Here is a 17,886-nt window from a genome sequence, read left to right as displayed (position 1 = left end):
GTATAAGAACTAAGAGTGGCATTTTTAACAATTATAAGAATATAGAAAATCTGTTTTATTTGTTTTTTGCTATATGGCAATTAGGCACACAGTTGTAAAAGATTTACCTGAAGTAATTAATTTCTTAAAAGATGAAAATGGAGTTCCTGTCATGGCTCAGTGGTTAAAGAATCTGAGTAGGAACCATGAGGTTTATGGGTTCGATCCGTGGCCTTGCTTAGTGGGTTAAGTATCCGGCTTTGCCGTGATCTGTGGTGTAGGCTGCAGACGCGGCTCAGATCCTATGTTGCTGTGGCCCTGGCATAGGCTGGTGCTACAGCTCTGATTAGACCCTAGGCTGGGAACTTCCATATGCTGTGGGAGCAGCCCTAGAAAAGGCAAAAATACCAAAAAATAAAAAAAAAAAATAGAAAAAAAAAAGATGGAAATGAAATTCCTCTAAGTACAGTGCAGCTAAAGGAATGCTCATGAAAATTTACGGCCAGACAGTGGGACGGCTGAAGTTATTCTAACAATGCTTGGGGTCAGTTACCTAGGAAGAACAGGATTTCTCGTTTGCTGATAGAGATTTCTTACAGACTAGAGCAGAAAACATTTACCTTGTTCTTGCTCCCCATTTCCTTTCATTATACCTCGCCCTGACTTGTCCAATTGCCCAGTAATCCCTGATTACATTTACTCTTTTTTTGGTCTGTTTATGGCTGCACCCGTGACATATATGGAATTTCCTTGGCTAGGGGTCGAATCAGAGCTGCAACTGCTGGCCTACACTACAGCCACAGCAACTCCAGATCTGAGATGTATCTGTGACCTACACCACAGCTCACGGCAACACTGGATCCTTTAACCCACTGAGCGAGGCCAGGGATTGAACCCATGTCTTCATGGACACTAGTCAGGTTTGTTACCACTGAGCCATAATGGGAACTCCAATTTACTCTTATCCTTTACCCCAAATTCCCATTTACTTAGCCTAATCGTCTGCAGTACCCTCTGGAGTACTCATTTTTTGGCTGGCATATTAAGGACATCCCTGGAATATGGCGTGGCAGTTTCTCCATAGGGTGACCAGTGGGACACTATTGGTATTCCTCATCTAGTTTAAGTTTGATGGATCCTCTATTGAGAGAATGTTTCATCTGCTTTGTGATTCATAGAATCCATACAATGCCATGTTGATGTTGTACTGTAAATGGTGGTTAATGAAAAGGGGCACTGTGACTGTACAACTTCTCCTACCTTCCTTGCTTTATTTTTATTTGAGTTGGGGGAAATTCCCCAGGATTTTCTACATAAGTAATCATGTTCTCTGAAATACAGGCAGCTTTGCTTTTTTCTTCCATTCCAGATATCCGGCTGCCTTTATACCCCTTTTTTTTTTTAATTTTTTTCCGGTCTTTTTAGGGCTACACCTGCTGCATATGGGAAGTTCTGAGGCTTGGGGTTGAATCAGAGCTGCAGCTGCTGGCCACAGCCACAGCCACAGCCACGTGGGATCCGAGCTGCATCTGTGATCTACACCACAGCTCATGTCAACACCGGATCCTTAACCCTCTGAGTGAGGCCAGGGATCTAACCCAAGTCCTCATGCATAGTTGTTGAATTTGTTACTGCTGAGCCACAAGAGGAACTCCTACATTGTTTTCTTAAATTTTTCTTTTTCTGGCCACCCTCATGGAATGTGTAAGTCTCCAGGCCAGGGATCAAACCCACGCCACAGTAGCGACCCAAGCCAGGGCAGTGACAATGCTGGGTCCTTAACCCACTGTACCACCAGAGAACTCCTCCTACCTTCCTTTCTCTCTGGGTAAGATGGACAAAGGAGAATGCTGAGATTTGCAGCCCTCAGAGCTAAATGGGCCACGGCTTTCTGTAAAGCACCAGTAGTAGAGTTGGGGGCAAAATTACCAAGAAGGGGAAAGTTTGTCATCCACTCCTGCCTCTGTCAGAAGAGGAAGCATTTCCTTCAACGCTGAGCCTTCCTTTTTGGCTGTTCATACCATTTCTTTCCCTGCCTTCCACCCCCAAATTTTCTAAAGTCACTTTTATTCTCTCTTGAATCTTCACTCTTTCTCTTTTTATCTACATACAAGGTTCAAGCTTTCTTAACATAAAATGAATCTTGTCTCAACTTTGCCTATTAAACATAGTGTAAAAGTGCTCTGGTGCTGGTATTTGATGAAACCTGCTCCTCCTCTGTAGAGGTAATAATAATTGTATCTATCACACAGTTGTGAATATTACTTTAGCTAGTGCATAAAGCATTTAGCATAGCCTTTGACATATAGGAGAGTCTACATTAATGCTGGCTTTTGCTTTATGTTGCTGACCTAATAGCTATTTTTATTATTTATTTTTCCTGAGGATATCTTGCGCTAGCTGCTTCCTCTGTTTTACAACCTATTTCCTGACTCTCAATCTGATCATCATGGACAAAAATTGTCCTTCTTACTTTGTTTTTGGTATTAAACACTTCTAACTTTTCCTTTGAAACTACATACTTTGGTAATAAACATTTCATTAAAGAGAGAAACTTTCTCCTTTCCCAACATAAGGCATCATGACATCATCCTGATTAGTAACTCTCAGTTCTTTTTTTCCTGAGTTCTTCTGCACCATATGTTTAGACACTTTCAAAGGTTCTTGGTTCTTTTATCCTCTCTCTCTCTTGCTCCCCAGTGACCTCATGACTTTTGCCATACTTTAATATGACAAATCTTTGCATTTCTAACTGCCATGGAAGTTCATCAGCCACCTTTCAAAACTTTTGTCATCTTCCAAGGATTTGCCTAAGTTTTGTGTCCTCCATGAAAACTTCCCAAATGTCAGCAGACAGAAGGGATTTCTTCTTCCAAGGAATCCCACAGCCTGTGCTTGTACCTTATGGGGTATCTATTTGTAAACATAGGTTCTTCTCCTTTGGCGTTGGTCTTTGGGACACCATTTTATTTATTTATTTTTGTTAGAATAATATGATATGCCCATCAAAGTTTTTTTTTTTTTTTGGTCTTTTAGCTATTTCTTGGGCCGCTCCCCGCGACATATGGAGGTTCCCAGGCTAAGGGTCTAATTGGAGCTGTAGCTGCCAACCTACGCCAGAGCCACAGCAACTCAGAATCCGAGCCGCGTCTGTAACTTACACCACAGCTCACGGCAACGCCGGATTGTTAACCCACTGAGCAAGGGCAGGGACCGAACCCGCAACCTCATGGTTCCTAGTTGGATTCGTTAACCTCTGCGCCACAACGGGAACTCCCAAAGTATTTTTTAATGAAGGAATAATCTATTGTTCTTAGAGATATCAATATTTTAACCAAAGAATGAGTAAGCTGATAGGAGATATGCTATCTATGGGTTTTGAAAGCTTGATTCCCCACTCATCATGCTTCACTGACATCTTAGGGAGTAAGGATGTAGTAAGTACTAAAGTCAACTCTCAAAGTTAAATATGGACACAGTCAAAACTGTCCTTCAAAAGGCCGTTACGTTGCTCAGAAAAAGGAGCATACTAGGATTTGTTCTCTAGTTGCTTTTTCTCTATCTTGGTGTGTCTTCTTTTTAGCACCAGATTAAATAGGGGATGTTCAAGTACCAGAGTTCACTTACTGAGATGAGATGCTCAGACTAAGAAGTGCGCGTGGAACCAAGACCAACCAGGAGATAGCTGGTCCTGTCTCTCACTCACACTTAACCCTGGTAGCCCATACGCCATCACTTTTGGGCAGTTGTTTTTCATATGTGGTGCCCCCCGGAGACTCCTAGGGATCTTTGAGACCCTCAAAATCAAAATTATTTTTATAGTGGTACATTATTTACCTTTTTTACTCATTCTGTCATGAGCACACAGCTGAGTTTTCCTGAGGTTGGCTGACAAATCCACAATATCTGAAAAGGCTGTTAAAATACTATTTCCTTTTTCCAACTTCATGTCTGTTTGAGGCCAAATATTCTTAAATACTTCAACCAAACCCACTTGCGACAGACTAAATTCAGGTGTGGATAGGAAAATCCAGCTGTCTTAAGCCAGACAAAAAATGCAAGACAATACTCTTCTCATTAACCTTTAAACATTTTTTCCATAAAAATATATTTATTTTAACATGTAATAGATTTACTGTTGTTATTTTAAAATGAAATGATGGATAAATATTTTAAAAAGTCTCCATTCCGATTTCTAATATGTAAATAATGGTAGCTATACTCTATAAGTGAAAGCTTTCTGGAGGTCCTTGGTAGTGCATATATGTTAATCCCAAACTCCTAATTTATCCCTTGCCCCTCCCTTTGGTAACTATAAGTTTGTTTTCTACATCTGTGAGTATATTTCTGTCTCGGAAATAAGTTTATTTGTACCAATTTTTCAGATTCTACATATAAGGGATATATGATATTTGTCTTTTTCTGTCTGGCTTACTTCATTTGAAATGATAAGCACTCTTTTATTCTTTTGGTAAAGATTTTAGATTTGTCCAAGTTAAGTATGTGGCATGTGTCTGCATGGACTTTCAAGAAGCGTAATCCTGTTTCAGTATTCTTTCTGCTGTGTTTCACTGAGAAAATGAAACAAGTAATCTTCATTGTATGTATACACCTTACTATAGATAACAAATGAAATTGACTTTAACCTATAATTGCTAATAAAGGCTTTATTGTCTCAGAGGATGGTGAGTTTATAAAGGCAATTATTTGATGGTGTTCCTGTCCCGGCTTAGCGGAAACGAATCTGACTGGTATCCATGAGGATGCAGGTTCGATCCCTGGCCTTGCTAAGTGGGTTAAGGATCTGGTGTTACTGTGAGCTGTGGTGTAGGTTGCAGACACAGCTCAGATTCCACATTGCTGTGGCTCTGGCATAGGCCGGCAGCTGCAACTCCAATTCAGCCCTTAGCCCGGGAACCTCCATATGCCACTTGTGTAGCCCTAAGGTAAAATAAAGGCAATTATTTGAGCATAGCTCCACTAATAGTGAAGTTTGTGATAAAAGAGTATAGTTTCACTCCAAGGAAAAGTATTTTAGACTATGTAGTTCACTTGGATATAGTCCTAGTGAAGTTCAGACAATTTAACAAGATATTTGTGGCATAAACAAAGACCATCTGTGTACTTGGGTAATGAATTTGTAGATATTTTGTCGCATGGGTATTGGAGATTGAGTGTATCTAACTTGAAAACCTTAATAGATTATAGTGGCTATTCAACAAATAGGCCTAGCATTTAGTCAGATTCTGTATTTCACTATCCAGGGGCCATTGTAAAGAACACTCACAAAGGAACCTTGAATTTATTTTTCCCTTCTTATCAAAATGATTTTACATGATCTGAAATTATAAACATCTAATTTGTAGCCAGGGATTGAATCCAAGACACATCAATGCTGGATCCTTTAACCCATTGTGCCCCAGCGGGAACTCCGTGTTTGCAAGTTTGATTCCCCAGGATACTGGATAAGGCTGAAGCATGTGTCCCTTGAAGCTTAGGAAAGAATGTCTTCTCATTGCATTTGAAATCATGTTTTGGGAATAACATGAGGGTTCTGAATAATTTGGGGAGGGGAAGGATGGAGTATGACATCATTTTAGTTTGAACATTTATGATATGCTCTATATGTAGGTCACCTAATTCCCCACTAGGCGAATTAGATTTTTTGAGTTCTAATTCCCCATTAGGCTCTGTGGAGAGTTTATAAATGTTCTACTCATGTGTTCATGAGTATTTATGATCTAGGTCGTCATTGTGAAGTTCTGAATGCTTTTGCTCAACAAGGCAGTATATGAAAATATTAGTAAAATTTCTCACCTAAACAAAAGAAGTGGTCTTTTAGGGAATTATGAGTTTTTTAGTTGACATTTTATTTTTTAAAGATGTTTCTGGAAAAAAAAATCATTACCAGCAAAACAGTGCTTACTTCTATCTAAAGAGAAGAAAACATGTAAGGTTATTTTCTGTTCTTTATAAAGTACTCCTAAATGCTGCCTCCTGGAAAGATTGTTTCCTGGAAAACCAGTGAGGTCAGCTTGTGGCAGTGCTGGTAAACCAGATCCTTGGGTTTGGGTTATTTTAGGTTTAGAAGCTCTTTTCCTGAGTCTGTTAATCTTAGTTCAAGTGAGTTGCATGAGGTGTCCCCTCAGAATGTGGACACACACCCACCACTGTGGGACACTTGAGCTGAGTCATTCGAGTGGATAGGCTAGCTTGGCACTGTTGAGGTTCCCCAGCTGTCACGTTGTGCATTGTGAAAATCCGTATTCCTGGCACTCAGCTTGAAGAGGTCCTCACTTCAGGGATGGAACTGTGTAGAGAAAACATCAAATGTTGATCTGGCGTCTGAAAATATTACTTCTCTGTTTGGCTTATTCTGGTGCTTCCTTGCATTTTGTAGATTCCGTGATAAACTAGCGCCTGTCTTGAAGTTGAATAATGTTAAGAAAAAACAACTGAATAAGCGTAATTAAGCACTGTGAGTGTTGTGATGTGTATAAGATAAAGGGGGATACAAAAAGGAAGTAATCAGTTTCACCTGGAAAAAGTATTTTTTAGGTATTAGATTTTTTTTTAAGTACAAAAAAGTTAAAAAAGATGACTTATTAGCTGGATGCACTTCAACCCCCAGTCACACACAAACAACTCCCTGGATGTTTAAAAAATCCATGCACATTTAGAATGATTTTTTTTTTAATCCAAGATTTTGCCTTCTCAGAGATTGCCCTGAGAGAGAATCTATTATCTGCAAATCCTGAAAAGCCCCAGTGTAGAAATGCTTTCAGTGACATTAGGAATTAATTCACATATAGCTACTGTTAGATGATTGGTCTTTGGACATTTCTTTGCTATTTCCCACCCTCAGCCCGGTCCTGGGATTAGATGTAAACTCTTATTATGTTTTGCATGAGGCAAACTGTGCCAACACAGCCTCACACCAACACTATTTCCCTTCTTTGTCCTCTTTCCCTTTCCCAAAGAACAACCGTAATTAAAATACAACCCACCTTCCCCAGGATATACAAAATACCCAGGCTATTAAGATTGCCACAATAGCTGTAGAAATGGCATATTCTCTGCCATCAGTAATAATTGGCTGCTCCAAGAGGCAGGATCCAGCATGCTGGGTTTGCCCTCAATAGATTTGGGCTATTGAATCAGAACCGATGAACATTTAATTCCTAGTAGTTCTTTGCTGAACTGAACATGGGGGGCCTCCTCCATAAGTGTTGAAGAGTATATTGAAAAGGCTACCATTATGAACTAGGGGGAAAAAGTAAACTTCTAAGTTGAGAATTATTTGAAACACTTGAAAATTAAGCCTACTTTTCTTTTCTTGTAGTTTGGAGATAAGATAGGGGAGTTGGAGGAGCAAAGTTTCCACGTTCTTGTAATGGCATAGGTTTCCTGTTTACACCCTTGGGGGGAAAGTTGTATACGTGGATTCTTGAAGCTCTGTTTTAAGTGTTTTTTGCTTATTCAACAATCATTGGGTTGGGCCCTATGGCAACAGAAGTGAGTGGCACGGGGCTTGTAGGAGCTGGAGTCTAGCAGGGGAAGAAATGGACCCATAAAAATTATTTGTTTGTAGTACGAGAGGTCCTAAGAGGAAGATTTGTAGGTCAGGAAATATTTTTCTAGGAAAAAAAATACATCAAAGTTAAGTTCCCAGGCTATCAACCAAAAGCTAGTTTTTACCTTTGATATTACCAATAATAATAACTAAGCTTTACTGACACTTAATAAGTCCCAGGGAAAAATCTAAGCCATTGATTTCTTTCAATAGCCCAAGGAGGTAGTACTCTCATTGTTATCTCCATTTTTAATAGATGACCAAACAGGCATGAAGAAAGTGATTGTTCTGGCTAGTTCTACTAGAGTCAGCTATCCAGCCTTAAGTTTGTTTTTTTTTTTTATTAATCTGTAGTTGGTTTACAATGTGTGCCAATTTCTGCTGTACAGCACAGTGACACAGTCATGCATACATATACTTTCCCTTTCTCAGATTATTTTCCACCATGTTCTATCCCAAGAAACTGGGTATAGTTCTCTGTGCTGTACAGTAGGATCTCATTGCTCATGCATTTTAAATGTAATAATTTACATCTACTAGCCTAAGAATTCCAGTCCATCCCACTCCCTTCCCTCTCCCTCTTGGCTACCACAGGTCTGTTTTCCATGTCTGTGAGTCAGTTTCTATTCTGTAGATAGGTTCATTTGTGCTATAATTTAGATTCCACATATATGTGATATCATATGGTGTTTGTCTTTCTCTTTCTGACTTATTTCACTTAGTATGAGGATCTCTGGTTGCATCCACATTGCTACAAATGCATTATTTCATTTTTTATGGCTGAGTAGTATTCCATTGTATATGTGTACCACATCTTCTTAATCCCTTCCTCTGTTGATGGACATTTCTGTTGTTTCCATGTCATGGGTATTATGAATCATGCTGTTGTGAACATGTGAGTGGATCTATCTTTTTGAATTATAGTTTTGTCTGGATATATGCCCAGGAGTGGGATTGCTAGATCATATGGTAGTTCTTTTTTTTTTTTTTTTAATTTTTTATTACTCAAATGAATTTAAAACATCTGTAGTTGTATAATGATCATAACAATCTGATTTCACAGGATTTCCATCCCACAGCCCAGGCACATCCCCCCACCCCCCAAACTGTCTCCTCCGGAGACCATAAGGTTTTCAATGTCTGTGAGTCAGCATCTGTTCTGCAAAGAATTTCAGTCTGTCCTTTTTTCAGGTTCCACATGTCAGTGAAAGCATTGGATGTTGGTGTCTCATTGTATGGCTGACTTCACTTAGCATGATAGTTTCTAGGTCCATCCATGTTGCAAAAAATGCTGGTATTTGGTTCTTTTTAATGGCTGAGTAATATTCCATTGTGTATATGTACCACTTCTTCATCCATGCTTCTGTCGATGGACATTTAGGTTGTTTCCGTGTCTTCACTATTGTAAATAGTGCTGCAATGAACATTGGAGTACATGTGTCTTTGTGAGTTGTGGTTTTCTCTGGATAGATGCCCAGGAGTGGAATTGCTGGATCAAATGGTAGTTCTATGTTAGTTTTCTGAGGAATCTCCATACTGCTTTCCAGAGTGGTTGCACCAATTTACAATCCCACCAACAGTGTACTAGGGTTCCCTTTTCTCCACACCCTCTCTAGAACTTATTGTTTGTAGACTTTTGGATGATGGCCATCCTGGCTGGTGTAAGATGGTACCTCATCGTGGTTTTGATTTGCATCTCTCTAATAATGAGTGATGTTGAACATCTTTTCATGTGTTCCTTGGCCATCTATATGTCTTCTTTGGAGAACTGTCTGTTTAGATCTTCTGTCCATTTCTTGATAGGCTTGTTTGGTTTTTTTTGGTGTGGAGCTGCAGAAGGTGTTTATAAATTTTGGAGATTACTCCCTTGTCAGTTGATTCACTTGCAAAGATTTCCTCCCATTCTGTGGGTTGTCTTTTTGTGTTGTTTAGGGTTTCCTTTGCTGCGCAGAAACTTTGAAGTTTGAGTAGGTCCCATTTGTTTATTTTTCTTTTTATTGTTGATACTCTGATAGGTGGATCTGAGAAGATGTTGCTGTCGTTTATGTCAGAGAGTGTTTGGCCTATGTTTTCCTCTAAGAGTTTTATGGTGTCTGGTCTTATATCTAGGTCTTTAATCCTTTTGGAATTTATTTTTGTGTATGGTGTTAGGGAGTGTTCTCATTTCATTCTTTTCCATGTGGCTGTCTAGTTTCCCCAGCACCACTTATTGAACAAGCTGTCCTTTCTCCATTGTATATTCTTACCTCGTTTGTCAAAGATTAGTTGGCTGTAGGTGCATGGGTTGAATTCTGGGCTTTCTCTCCAGTTTGACTGATATATATTTCTGTCTTTGTGCCAGTACCATGTGGTTTTGATGACTGTTGCTTTGTAGTATAGTCTGAAGTCCAGGAGCCTGATTCTTCCAGATCCATTTTTCATTTTCAGGATGTCTTTGGCTATTCTGGGTCTTTTGTGCTTCTAAACAAACTTTAAAATATTTTGTTCGAGTTCTGTGAAAAATGTCCTTGGTAATTTGATAGGGATTGCATTGAATCTGTAGATTGCCTTGGGTAGTATAGTCATTTTGATAATATGAACTCTTCCAATCCACGAGCATGGTATATCTTTCCATCTGTTTGTGTCATCTTTGATTTCTTTCATCAGTGGCTTGTAGTTTTCAGAGTACAGGTCTTTTGTATCTTTAGGTAGGTTTATTCCTAGGTATTTTATTCTTTTGGATGCAATGATAAACGGGATTGCTTCCCTAATTTCTCTTTGTGATATTTCATTGTTAGTATATAGAAATGCCGTTGATTTTTGTGTATTGATTTTGTATCCTGCAACTTTGCCAAATTCATGGATGAGCTCTGACAGTATTCTGGTAGAGTCTTTAGGATTCTCTAGGTATAGTATCATGTCATCTGCAAATAGTGATTGTCTTACTTCTTCTTTTCCAGTTTGGATTCCTTTTATTTCTTTTACTTCTCTGATTGCTGTGGTTAGGACTTCCAAAACTATGTTGAAGAGTAGTGGCGAGAGCAGACAACCTTGTCTTATTCCTGATCTCAGCCGTGATTCAGCTTTTCACCATTGAGAATGATGTTCGCTATGGGTTTGTCATATATGGCCTTTATTATGTTGAGGTAGGTTCCCATTATGCCCACTTTCTGAAGGGTTTTTATCAGAAATGGGTGTTGGATTTTGTCAAAGGCTTTTTCTGTGTCTATTGAGAGGATCATATTGGTTTTTATTCTTCAGTTTGTTAATGTGGTGTATCACACTGATGGATTTGCAGATATTGAAGAACCCTTGCATCCCTGGGATAAATCCCGCTTGATCATGATGTACAATCCTTTTAATGTATTGTTGGATGTGGTTTGCTAGTATTTTGTTGAGGATTTTTGCATTGATGTTCATCAGTGAAACTGGCCTGTAGTTTTCTTTTTTTTGTGGAATCTTTGTCTGGTTTTGGTACCAGGGTGATGGTGGCCTCATAGAATGAGGTTGGGAGTATCCCTTCCTCTGCAATTTTTTTGGAATAGTTTCAGAAGGAGAGGTGTTAGCTCTTCTCTAAATGTTTGATAGAATTCACTTGTGAAGCCACCTGGTCCTGGACTTTTTTTGTTGGAAATTTTTTAATCACAGTTTCAATTTCAGTTCTTGTGATGGGTCCATTCATCTTTTCTATTTCATCTTGGTTCAGTCTTGGAAGATTGTAGTTTTCTAAGAATTTGTCCATTTCTTCTGGGTTTTCCATTTTATTGGCGTATAGTTGCATATAGTAGTCTCTTATGATCCTTTGTATTTCTGTGATGTCCTCTGTTGTTACTTCTCTGTCTTCATTTCTAATTTTATTGATTTGAGTCCTTTCTCTTTTTTTTCTTGGTAAGTCTGGCTAAGGGTTTATCAATTTTGGTGATCTTTTCAAGGAACCAGCTTTTTGTTTCCTTGATCTTTTCTATGGTTTTCTTTGTTTCTAGTTCATTGATTTCTGCTCTGATCTTTATGATTTCTTTCCTTCTACTAACTTTAGGTCTTGTCTGTTCTTCTCTCTCAAGCTGCTTTAGATGTAAAGTTAGCTTGTTTATTTGGGCTTTTTCTTGTTTCCTGAGGTGGGCTTGTATTGCTATAAACATGCCTCTTAGAACGGCTTTTGTTGCATCCCATAAGTTTTGGAGTGTCATATCTTCATTGTCATTTGCTTCTAGGTATTTTTAAATTTCCTCTTTGATTTCTTCAGTGATCCATTGGTTGTTTAGTAGCATGTTGTTGAGTCTCCACGTGTTTGTGTTTTTTTGCTGTTTTTTTTCTTGTTGTTGATTTCTAGCTGTATAGCGTTGTGGTGGGAAAAGATGCTTGCTATGATTCCAATTTTCTTAAAGTTACCGAGGTTGGACTTGTAGTCCAGGATGTGATCCATCTTAGAGAATGTTCCATGTGCACTTGAGAAGCATGTGTATTCTGTTGCTTTTGGATGAAATGTCCTGTAAATATCTGTTAAGTCCATCTGGTTTAATGCTTCATTCAGGGCCTGTGTTTTGTTATTGATTTTCTGTGTGGTTGATCTGTCCCATTGCTGTAAGTGGGGTGTTAAAGTCCCCCACTATGATTGTGTTATTGTTGATTTGTCCCTTTAAGGTTGTTAGCAGTTGCCTTATAGATTGTGGTGAAGCTGTGTTGGGAGCATAGATATTTAAAATTGTTATATCATCTTCTTGGATTGATCCTTTGATCATTATGTAATGTCCTTCTTTGTCCCTTAAAATATTCTTCATTTTAAAGTCTATTTTTTCTGATATGAATATTGTTACTCCAGCTTTCTTTTGCTCCCCGTTTGCATGAAACATTTTCTTCCATCCTCTCACTTTCATTTTGTATGTGTCCCTAGAGGTGAAGTGGGTCTGTTGAAGACAGCATATATATGGGTCTTGTTTTTGTATCCATTCAGCCAGCCTATGTCTTTTGGTTAGGGCTTTTAGCCCATTAACATTTAAGGTAATTATTGATATGTATGTTCTTATTGCCATTTTATTGATTGCTTTGGATTTATTTTTGCTGCTCCTTTTTTCTTTCCTTCTTCTCTTGTTCTTTTCTGCCTATAGAAGTTCCTTTAGTATTTCTTGTGAGGCTGGTTTAGTGTTGCTGAATTCTCTCAGCTTTTGCTTATCTGTGAAGGTTTTGATTTCTCCTTCAAATCTGAATGAGAGTCTTTCTGGGTAGAGTAATCTTGGCTGCAGCTTTTTTCCTTTCTTCATGTGAAGTATATCATGCCACTCCCTTCTGGCCTGCAGAGTTTGTGCTGAAAAATCTGCCCATAACCTTATCAGCGTTCCTTTGTATGTTATTTGTTTCTTTTCCCTAGCTGCTTTCAAGATTTTCTCTTTGTCTTTAGTTTTGGTCAGTTTGATTAATATGTGTCTCGGGGTGTTCTTCCTTGCATTTATTTTATATGGTACTCGTTGTGCTTCCTGGATTTGAGGGAGTGATTCCTTTCCCATGTTAGGGAAGTTTTCAGCTATTATCTCTTGGAATATTTTTTCTGTCCCCTTCTCTCTCTTCTCCTTCTGACACCCCAAGAATATGGATGTTGGTGTGTTTAACGTTGTCCCAGAGTTCTCTGAGACTCTTCGTTTGTTTTCAGTCTTTTTTCTCTTTTCTGTTTTGCATCTATGATTTCTACTAATCTGTCCTCCACCTCACTTATTCATTCTTCTGCCTCCTGTATTCTGCTGTTGGCTGCTTCTAGAGAATTTTTTATTTCAGTTATTGTATTTTGCATCTCTTCTTGCTTAAGTTTTATATCTTGTATCTCTTTGCTCAATGTTTCCTGTAAGTTACCCATCTTTGCCTCCAGTTTATTTCCAATGTCTTACATCATCTTTAACATCAACAGTCTAAAGTGTTTTTCCTGGAGGCTGAGAATCTCCTCACGGCTTAGCTTTTTTTTTTTTTTGTGGTTTTTCCTTTCTCCCTCATCCGAGTTATAGTCCTCTGTCTTTTCATTTTTATAGGTTTTTTGTGTGGTGACCTTCTTACAGATAATAGAGTTGTACCCTCTCTTACTTCTGGTGTCTGCCCACCTGTGGCTGAAGTCAGTATGGGGGCTTGTTGTAGGCTTCCTGATGGGTGGGGCTGATGCCTCCCCCCTGGTAGGTGGAGCTGATTCTAATCCCTCTGTGGGTGGGGCTTAGTCTCTGGATGGGATTAGAGGCAGCTGTGTGCCTGAGGCTCTTTAGGTAGCCTGTTTTCTGAGGGGTGGTGCTGTGATCGCACCTGGATTGTTTTTTTCCCTGGGGCTTCTCCAGCTGACTGATGGGTGAGGCCAGATATTGCCAAAATGGCCACCTCCAGAGAAAGGCACTGTTGCTAAATATTCCCGAGAGCTTTGCTTCCAATGTCCTTCCCTCACACCAAGCCACGTTCACCTCTGTTTTCCCAGGATGTCCTCCAAGAACTGCAGTCGGGTTTGACCCAGATTCCCTTGGAGACTTTGCTTTACCCTGGGACCCAGTGCATGTGAAAGTCTGTGTGTGCCTTTTAAGAATGCGTTCTCTGTTTCCCCCAGTCCCGTGGAGCTCCTGTGCACAAGCCCCACTGGCCTTTAATGCCAGATGCTCCAGGGGCTCTTTCTCCCAGTGCCAGATCCCCACACATGGGAGTTTGATGTGGGGCTCAGAACTCTCACTCCTGTAGGTGAGTGTCTGTGAACCAGTTAGTTTTCAGTCTGTGGGGCTTCCCACCTGGGAGGTATGGGGTTGTTGATATCATGTAATCGCTCCTCCTACCTCTTGTATGTGGCCTCCCCTTTGTCTTCTGGAGTGGGATATCTTTTTGACAGTTTCCAGTCCATTTGGTTGAAGATTGCTCAGCCTTTAGTTGTGAATTTTGTTGTTTTTAGGAGAGAAATTGAGCTCCAGTCCTTCTATTCCGCCATCTTAATCCTGTCTCCTTTCAGTTGTCCCATCCTTGGCCACTTGTGAAACCCCACAGCTGGCAGGAGGAAGGGGTGCAACAGGGGATATGGAGCCTACAACATCCCTGAGAGGTTCTTTGGGTTCTGATGAGATCTGTCAGCATCGATTTCCTCAGGAGCCGCTCGCTAGAGATGTATCAAATATGCTGTGGTTAAGAGCCCCAAGGCAGAGCCTGAGAGCTCAGCAGGCTGGGAGCAAGCGGGGCCCTATGGTAATTCTATATTTGCAACTTACACCACAGCTCACAGCAAGGACAGATCCTCATGGTTCCTAGTCAGATTCGTTAACCACTGTGCCACAACAGGAATGCCATACATTTATTTTTAAGTGAAAGATCCCTGGATGCACAAAACTCTAGCAAGAAAGTAAACATAGCTGAAGCATCCTTTTAATTCTAATGAAAGTCACTGATATATCTTGTACTGTAATCCTACAGAGTGAACACCAAGCTCTCAAACTTTAAAATTCTCACAAAGTCACACTTTGGCAAAAATTTGGCAGAAAACAGAAGCGTCAAAGGAGAGATATAACCTCATCAAGAATCTTGAAAGTTCAATCCAAAACTAATCTAGAGGATACAAAATGGAGAAGCATGCACATGCTTCCTCAGAATAAGGGACCTTACCTGAGATTGATTTCCCATAAATGCCTGATTCCCAGAAGACAAGGCTTATTTCCTAACTAATGGCCATCTGCCAAGAATCTATCACCATCCTCAAGACAGTGAATTTCCTGCTTGGACTCTGGCTAGACATCTCCCTCTTTGCACTCCCTGACCCAAACCCTTAGCAGACTAGCCTGCAGCTTGATACAGCATGCATTTCCCAAATGGAAACTCCTACACCCAAATAAAATCAATTTCTGGTAATTCAGGCTTGCCTCAGTTTTCCTCTTTACTTAGGTTAACAATTTGATACACAGTGCATAACCATGGCTTCCTGCTGACTACATTTCAAAATGCCTGAATTCATTCAACAAATACTTTAGAATAGGCCTCCATGTTGCATGCTGGGGATTCTATGGCAAATCAAAGTTCTTAATCTGAAAGAACTTAGAATAAAAAGCAGGAAATAGGTAACAAATTGATATCATTAAACTTCATGCATAACAACTAACTATTCAAAACAGCTCCAACAAAAGTACCTAATTTAGGAGCCTATATATACAAAAATTAAACAAGCTATGCTCAATCATTCCCTTATTTTTTTATTTTAATTTTAATTTTTGTCTTTTTGGGGCACATCTGCAGCATATGGAAGTTCCCAGGCCAAGGGTCAAATTGCAGCAGCAGCTGCCAGCCTATGCCATAGCAACACAGGATCCAAGCCACATCAGCAACCTACACCATAGCTCATGGTGACACCAGATCCTTAACCCAATGAGCGAGGCCAGGGATCTAATCCATGTCCTCGTGGATACAATTCAGGTTCATTACTACTGAGACACAAGGGGAACTCCAATCATTACCATCTTTTAAAAGACTAGATACAACTCAATAAGTAAATAAATGTTCAAAATATCTTAGTACCTAAATAGACATTTTTCCAAAGAAGACATGCAAATGGCCAACAGGCACACAAAATATGCTTAACATCACCAGTTATTAGAGAAATGCTAATCAAAAATAACAAATACAGGGGAGTTCCTGTCATGGCTCCGTGGTTAACAAATCTGACTAGGAACTACGAGGTTGAGGGTTCGATCCCTGGCCTTGCTCAGTGGGTTAAGGATCCGTCGTTGCTGTGAGCTGTGGTGTAAGTTGCAGACGTGGCTAGGATCCTGTGTTGCTGTGGCTGTGGTGTAGGCCGGTGACTACAGCTCCAATTTAACCCCTAGCCTCAGAACCTCCATATGCCAAGGGAGTGGCCCTAGAAAAGGCAAAAAGACAAAAAAAAAAAAAAAAAAAAAAAAAAAAAGCGTCCATAAATTCTTTTTTTTTTATTTATTTATTTTTTGTCTTTTTTTTTCTTGCTGTTTCTTGGGCCGCTCCCGCGGCATATGGAGGTTCCCAGCCTAGGGGTCAAATCAGAGCCGTAGCCACTGGCCTACACCAGAGCCACAGCAACGCGGGATCCGAGCTGCGTCTGCAACCTACATCACAGCTCACGGCAACGCCGGATCGTTAACCCACTGAGCAAGGACAGGGATCGAACCCTCAACCTCATGGTTCCTAGTCGGATTTGTTAACCACTGCGCCATGACGGGAACTCCTTATAAATTCTTTTTTTTTTTTTTAACTTTATGACTGTTTTTGCCTTCATATTGGCTTATTTGTGTCTGTGTTGTCTGAAATAGAAGTCAGTAAATGCTTTGTTTGGAGTTGTTCTTGGCATTTTTTTTTTTTTTTTCCTTTTCGGCTGCACCTGTGGCATGCAGAAGTTCCCAGGCCAGAGTTTGAATCTGTGCCACAGCACTGACCCGAGCTGTAGCAGTGACAATGCCAGATCCTTAACCTGCTAGGACCCAAGGGAACTCTTGTTCTTGGCATTTTAATTACTGACCACTATATTTAAATGCATCTTGCCTACCTGAACTACTGTGGTTACATTGCATTCTCATTTTATTAGACTGTAAAATAATGGCATTTTCTCTTTAGTCCCAGAAATCCTGGATTGAAGGAGTTTTCAGCAAGAGGGAATGTAACAAAATCATACCCAGCTCGAAAGACCCTCACAGGTACAATTTTAAATCATGTTTTTGAAAGCAACAGTGCTTGGAGGACTGTTTATTGAAATTTTGAAATTTGACTTATTTACCCTGATGGAGCCACTGTTAATGTTGCAATAGAATTTCACTCTGTTTTATCTTTGTTGCTCTTGTTCCTCTTAGTGGGAGGATGGATACCAGGGAAATACCTAGTACTACATCTCCACTGGGTTTGGATAAAAAATTTACCACTTCTGGAAGTCAGTGTAAATGAATCTGACTAGGAACTATGATGCAGGTTTGATCCCTGGCCTTGCTTAGTGGTTAAGGATCTGGCATTGCTGTGAGCTGTGGTGTAGGTCACAGACTCGGCTCAGATCCTGCGTTGCTGCGGCTGTGGTTTATGCCTGCGGATATAGCTCTGATTCAGCCCTTAGCCTGGGAACCTCCATATGCCCGTGGGTATGGCACTAAAAAGACAAAAAAAAAAAACAAAAAAAAAACCCTCTATATATGTAACTTATGAATATTGAATATTCAAGATAGTGTGACTTTCCTTATCCCCAACTCTGTGGAATATAGTAGCTAGGATATTTTGGGATTCCAGGCTCAGGTTATGCACACAGTTAATTTTTTCCTCCCTCAGGCTTTTTGCTTGAGCAGATAAATGGGCAGCAGAATGGAATGATTTGGGTCTGACTACTTAAGAGGTTTTGACAACCCTTTGGAAAT

General features: G+C 39.9%; 1 protein-coding gene across 15 annotated transcripts in view; it reads left to right on the top strand.

Moving 5' to 3' along the window:
* The window catches only part of TRPM6 (transient receptor potential cation channel subfamily M member 6), a 228,844-nt gene that overhangs the window by 88,313 nt on the left and 122,645 nt on the right, over positions 1-17,886 (top strand). For all 15 annotated transcript variants that reach the window (XR_014822855.1, XR_014822850.1, XR_014822858.1 and 12 more), the window contains one exon: positions 17,105-17,184. Coding sequence is in view for 7 of the 15 variants with exons in the window: in XM_084987922.1 (XP_084844048.1) it covers positions 17,105-17,184 (80 nt within the window). In the remaining 8 variants the exon portion in view is untranslated. The remainder of the gene's footprint in view (positions 1-17,104; positions 17,185-17,886) is intronic.

Source organism: Sus scrofa, chromosome 1 (genome assembly GCF_054392235.1).
Source record: "Sus scrofa isolate SSC_HxYL_T2T_F1_AM1 chromosome 1, Sscrofa_HxYL_maternal_Yorkshire_Landrace_v2.0, whole genome shotgun sequence".
NCBI lineage: Eukaryota > Metazoa > Chordata > Mammalia > Artiodactyla > Suidae > Sus > Sus scrofa.
This window is presented reverse-complemented; position numbering and strand designations above follow the sequence as displayed.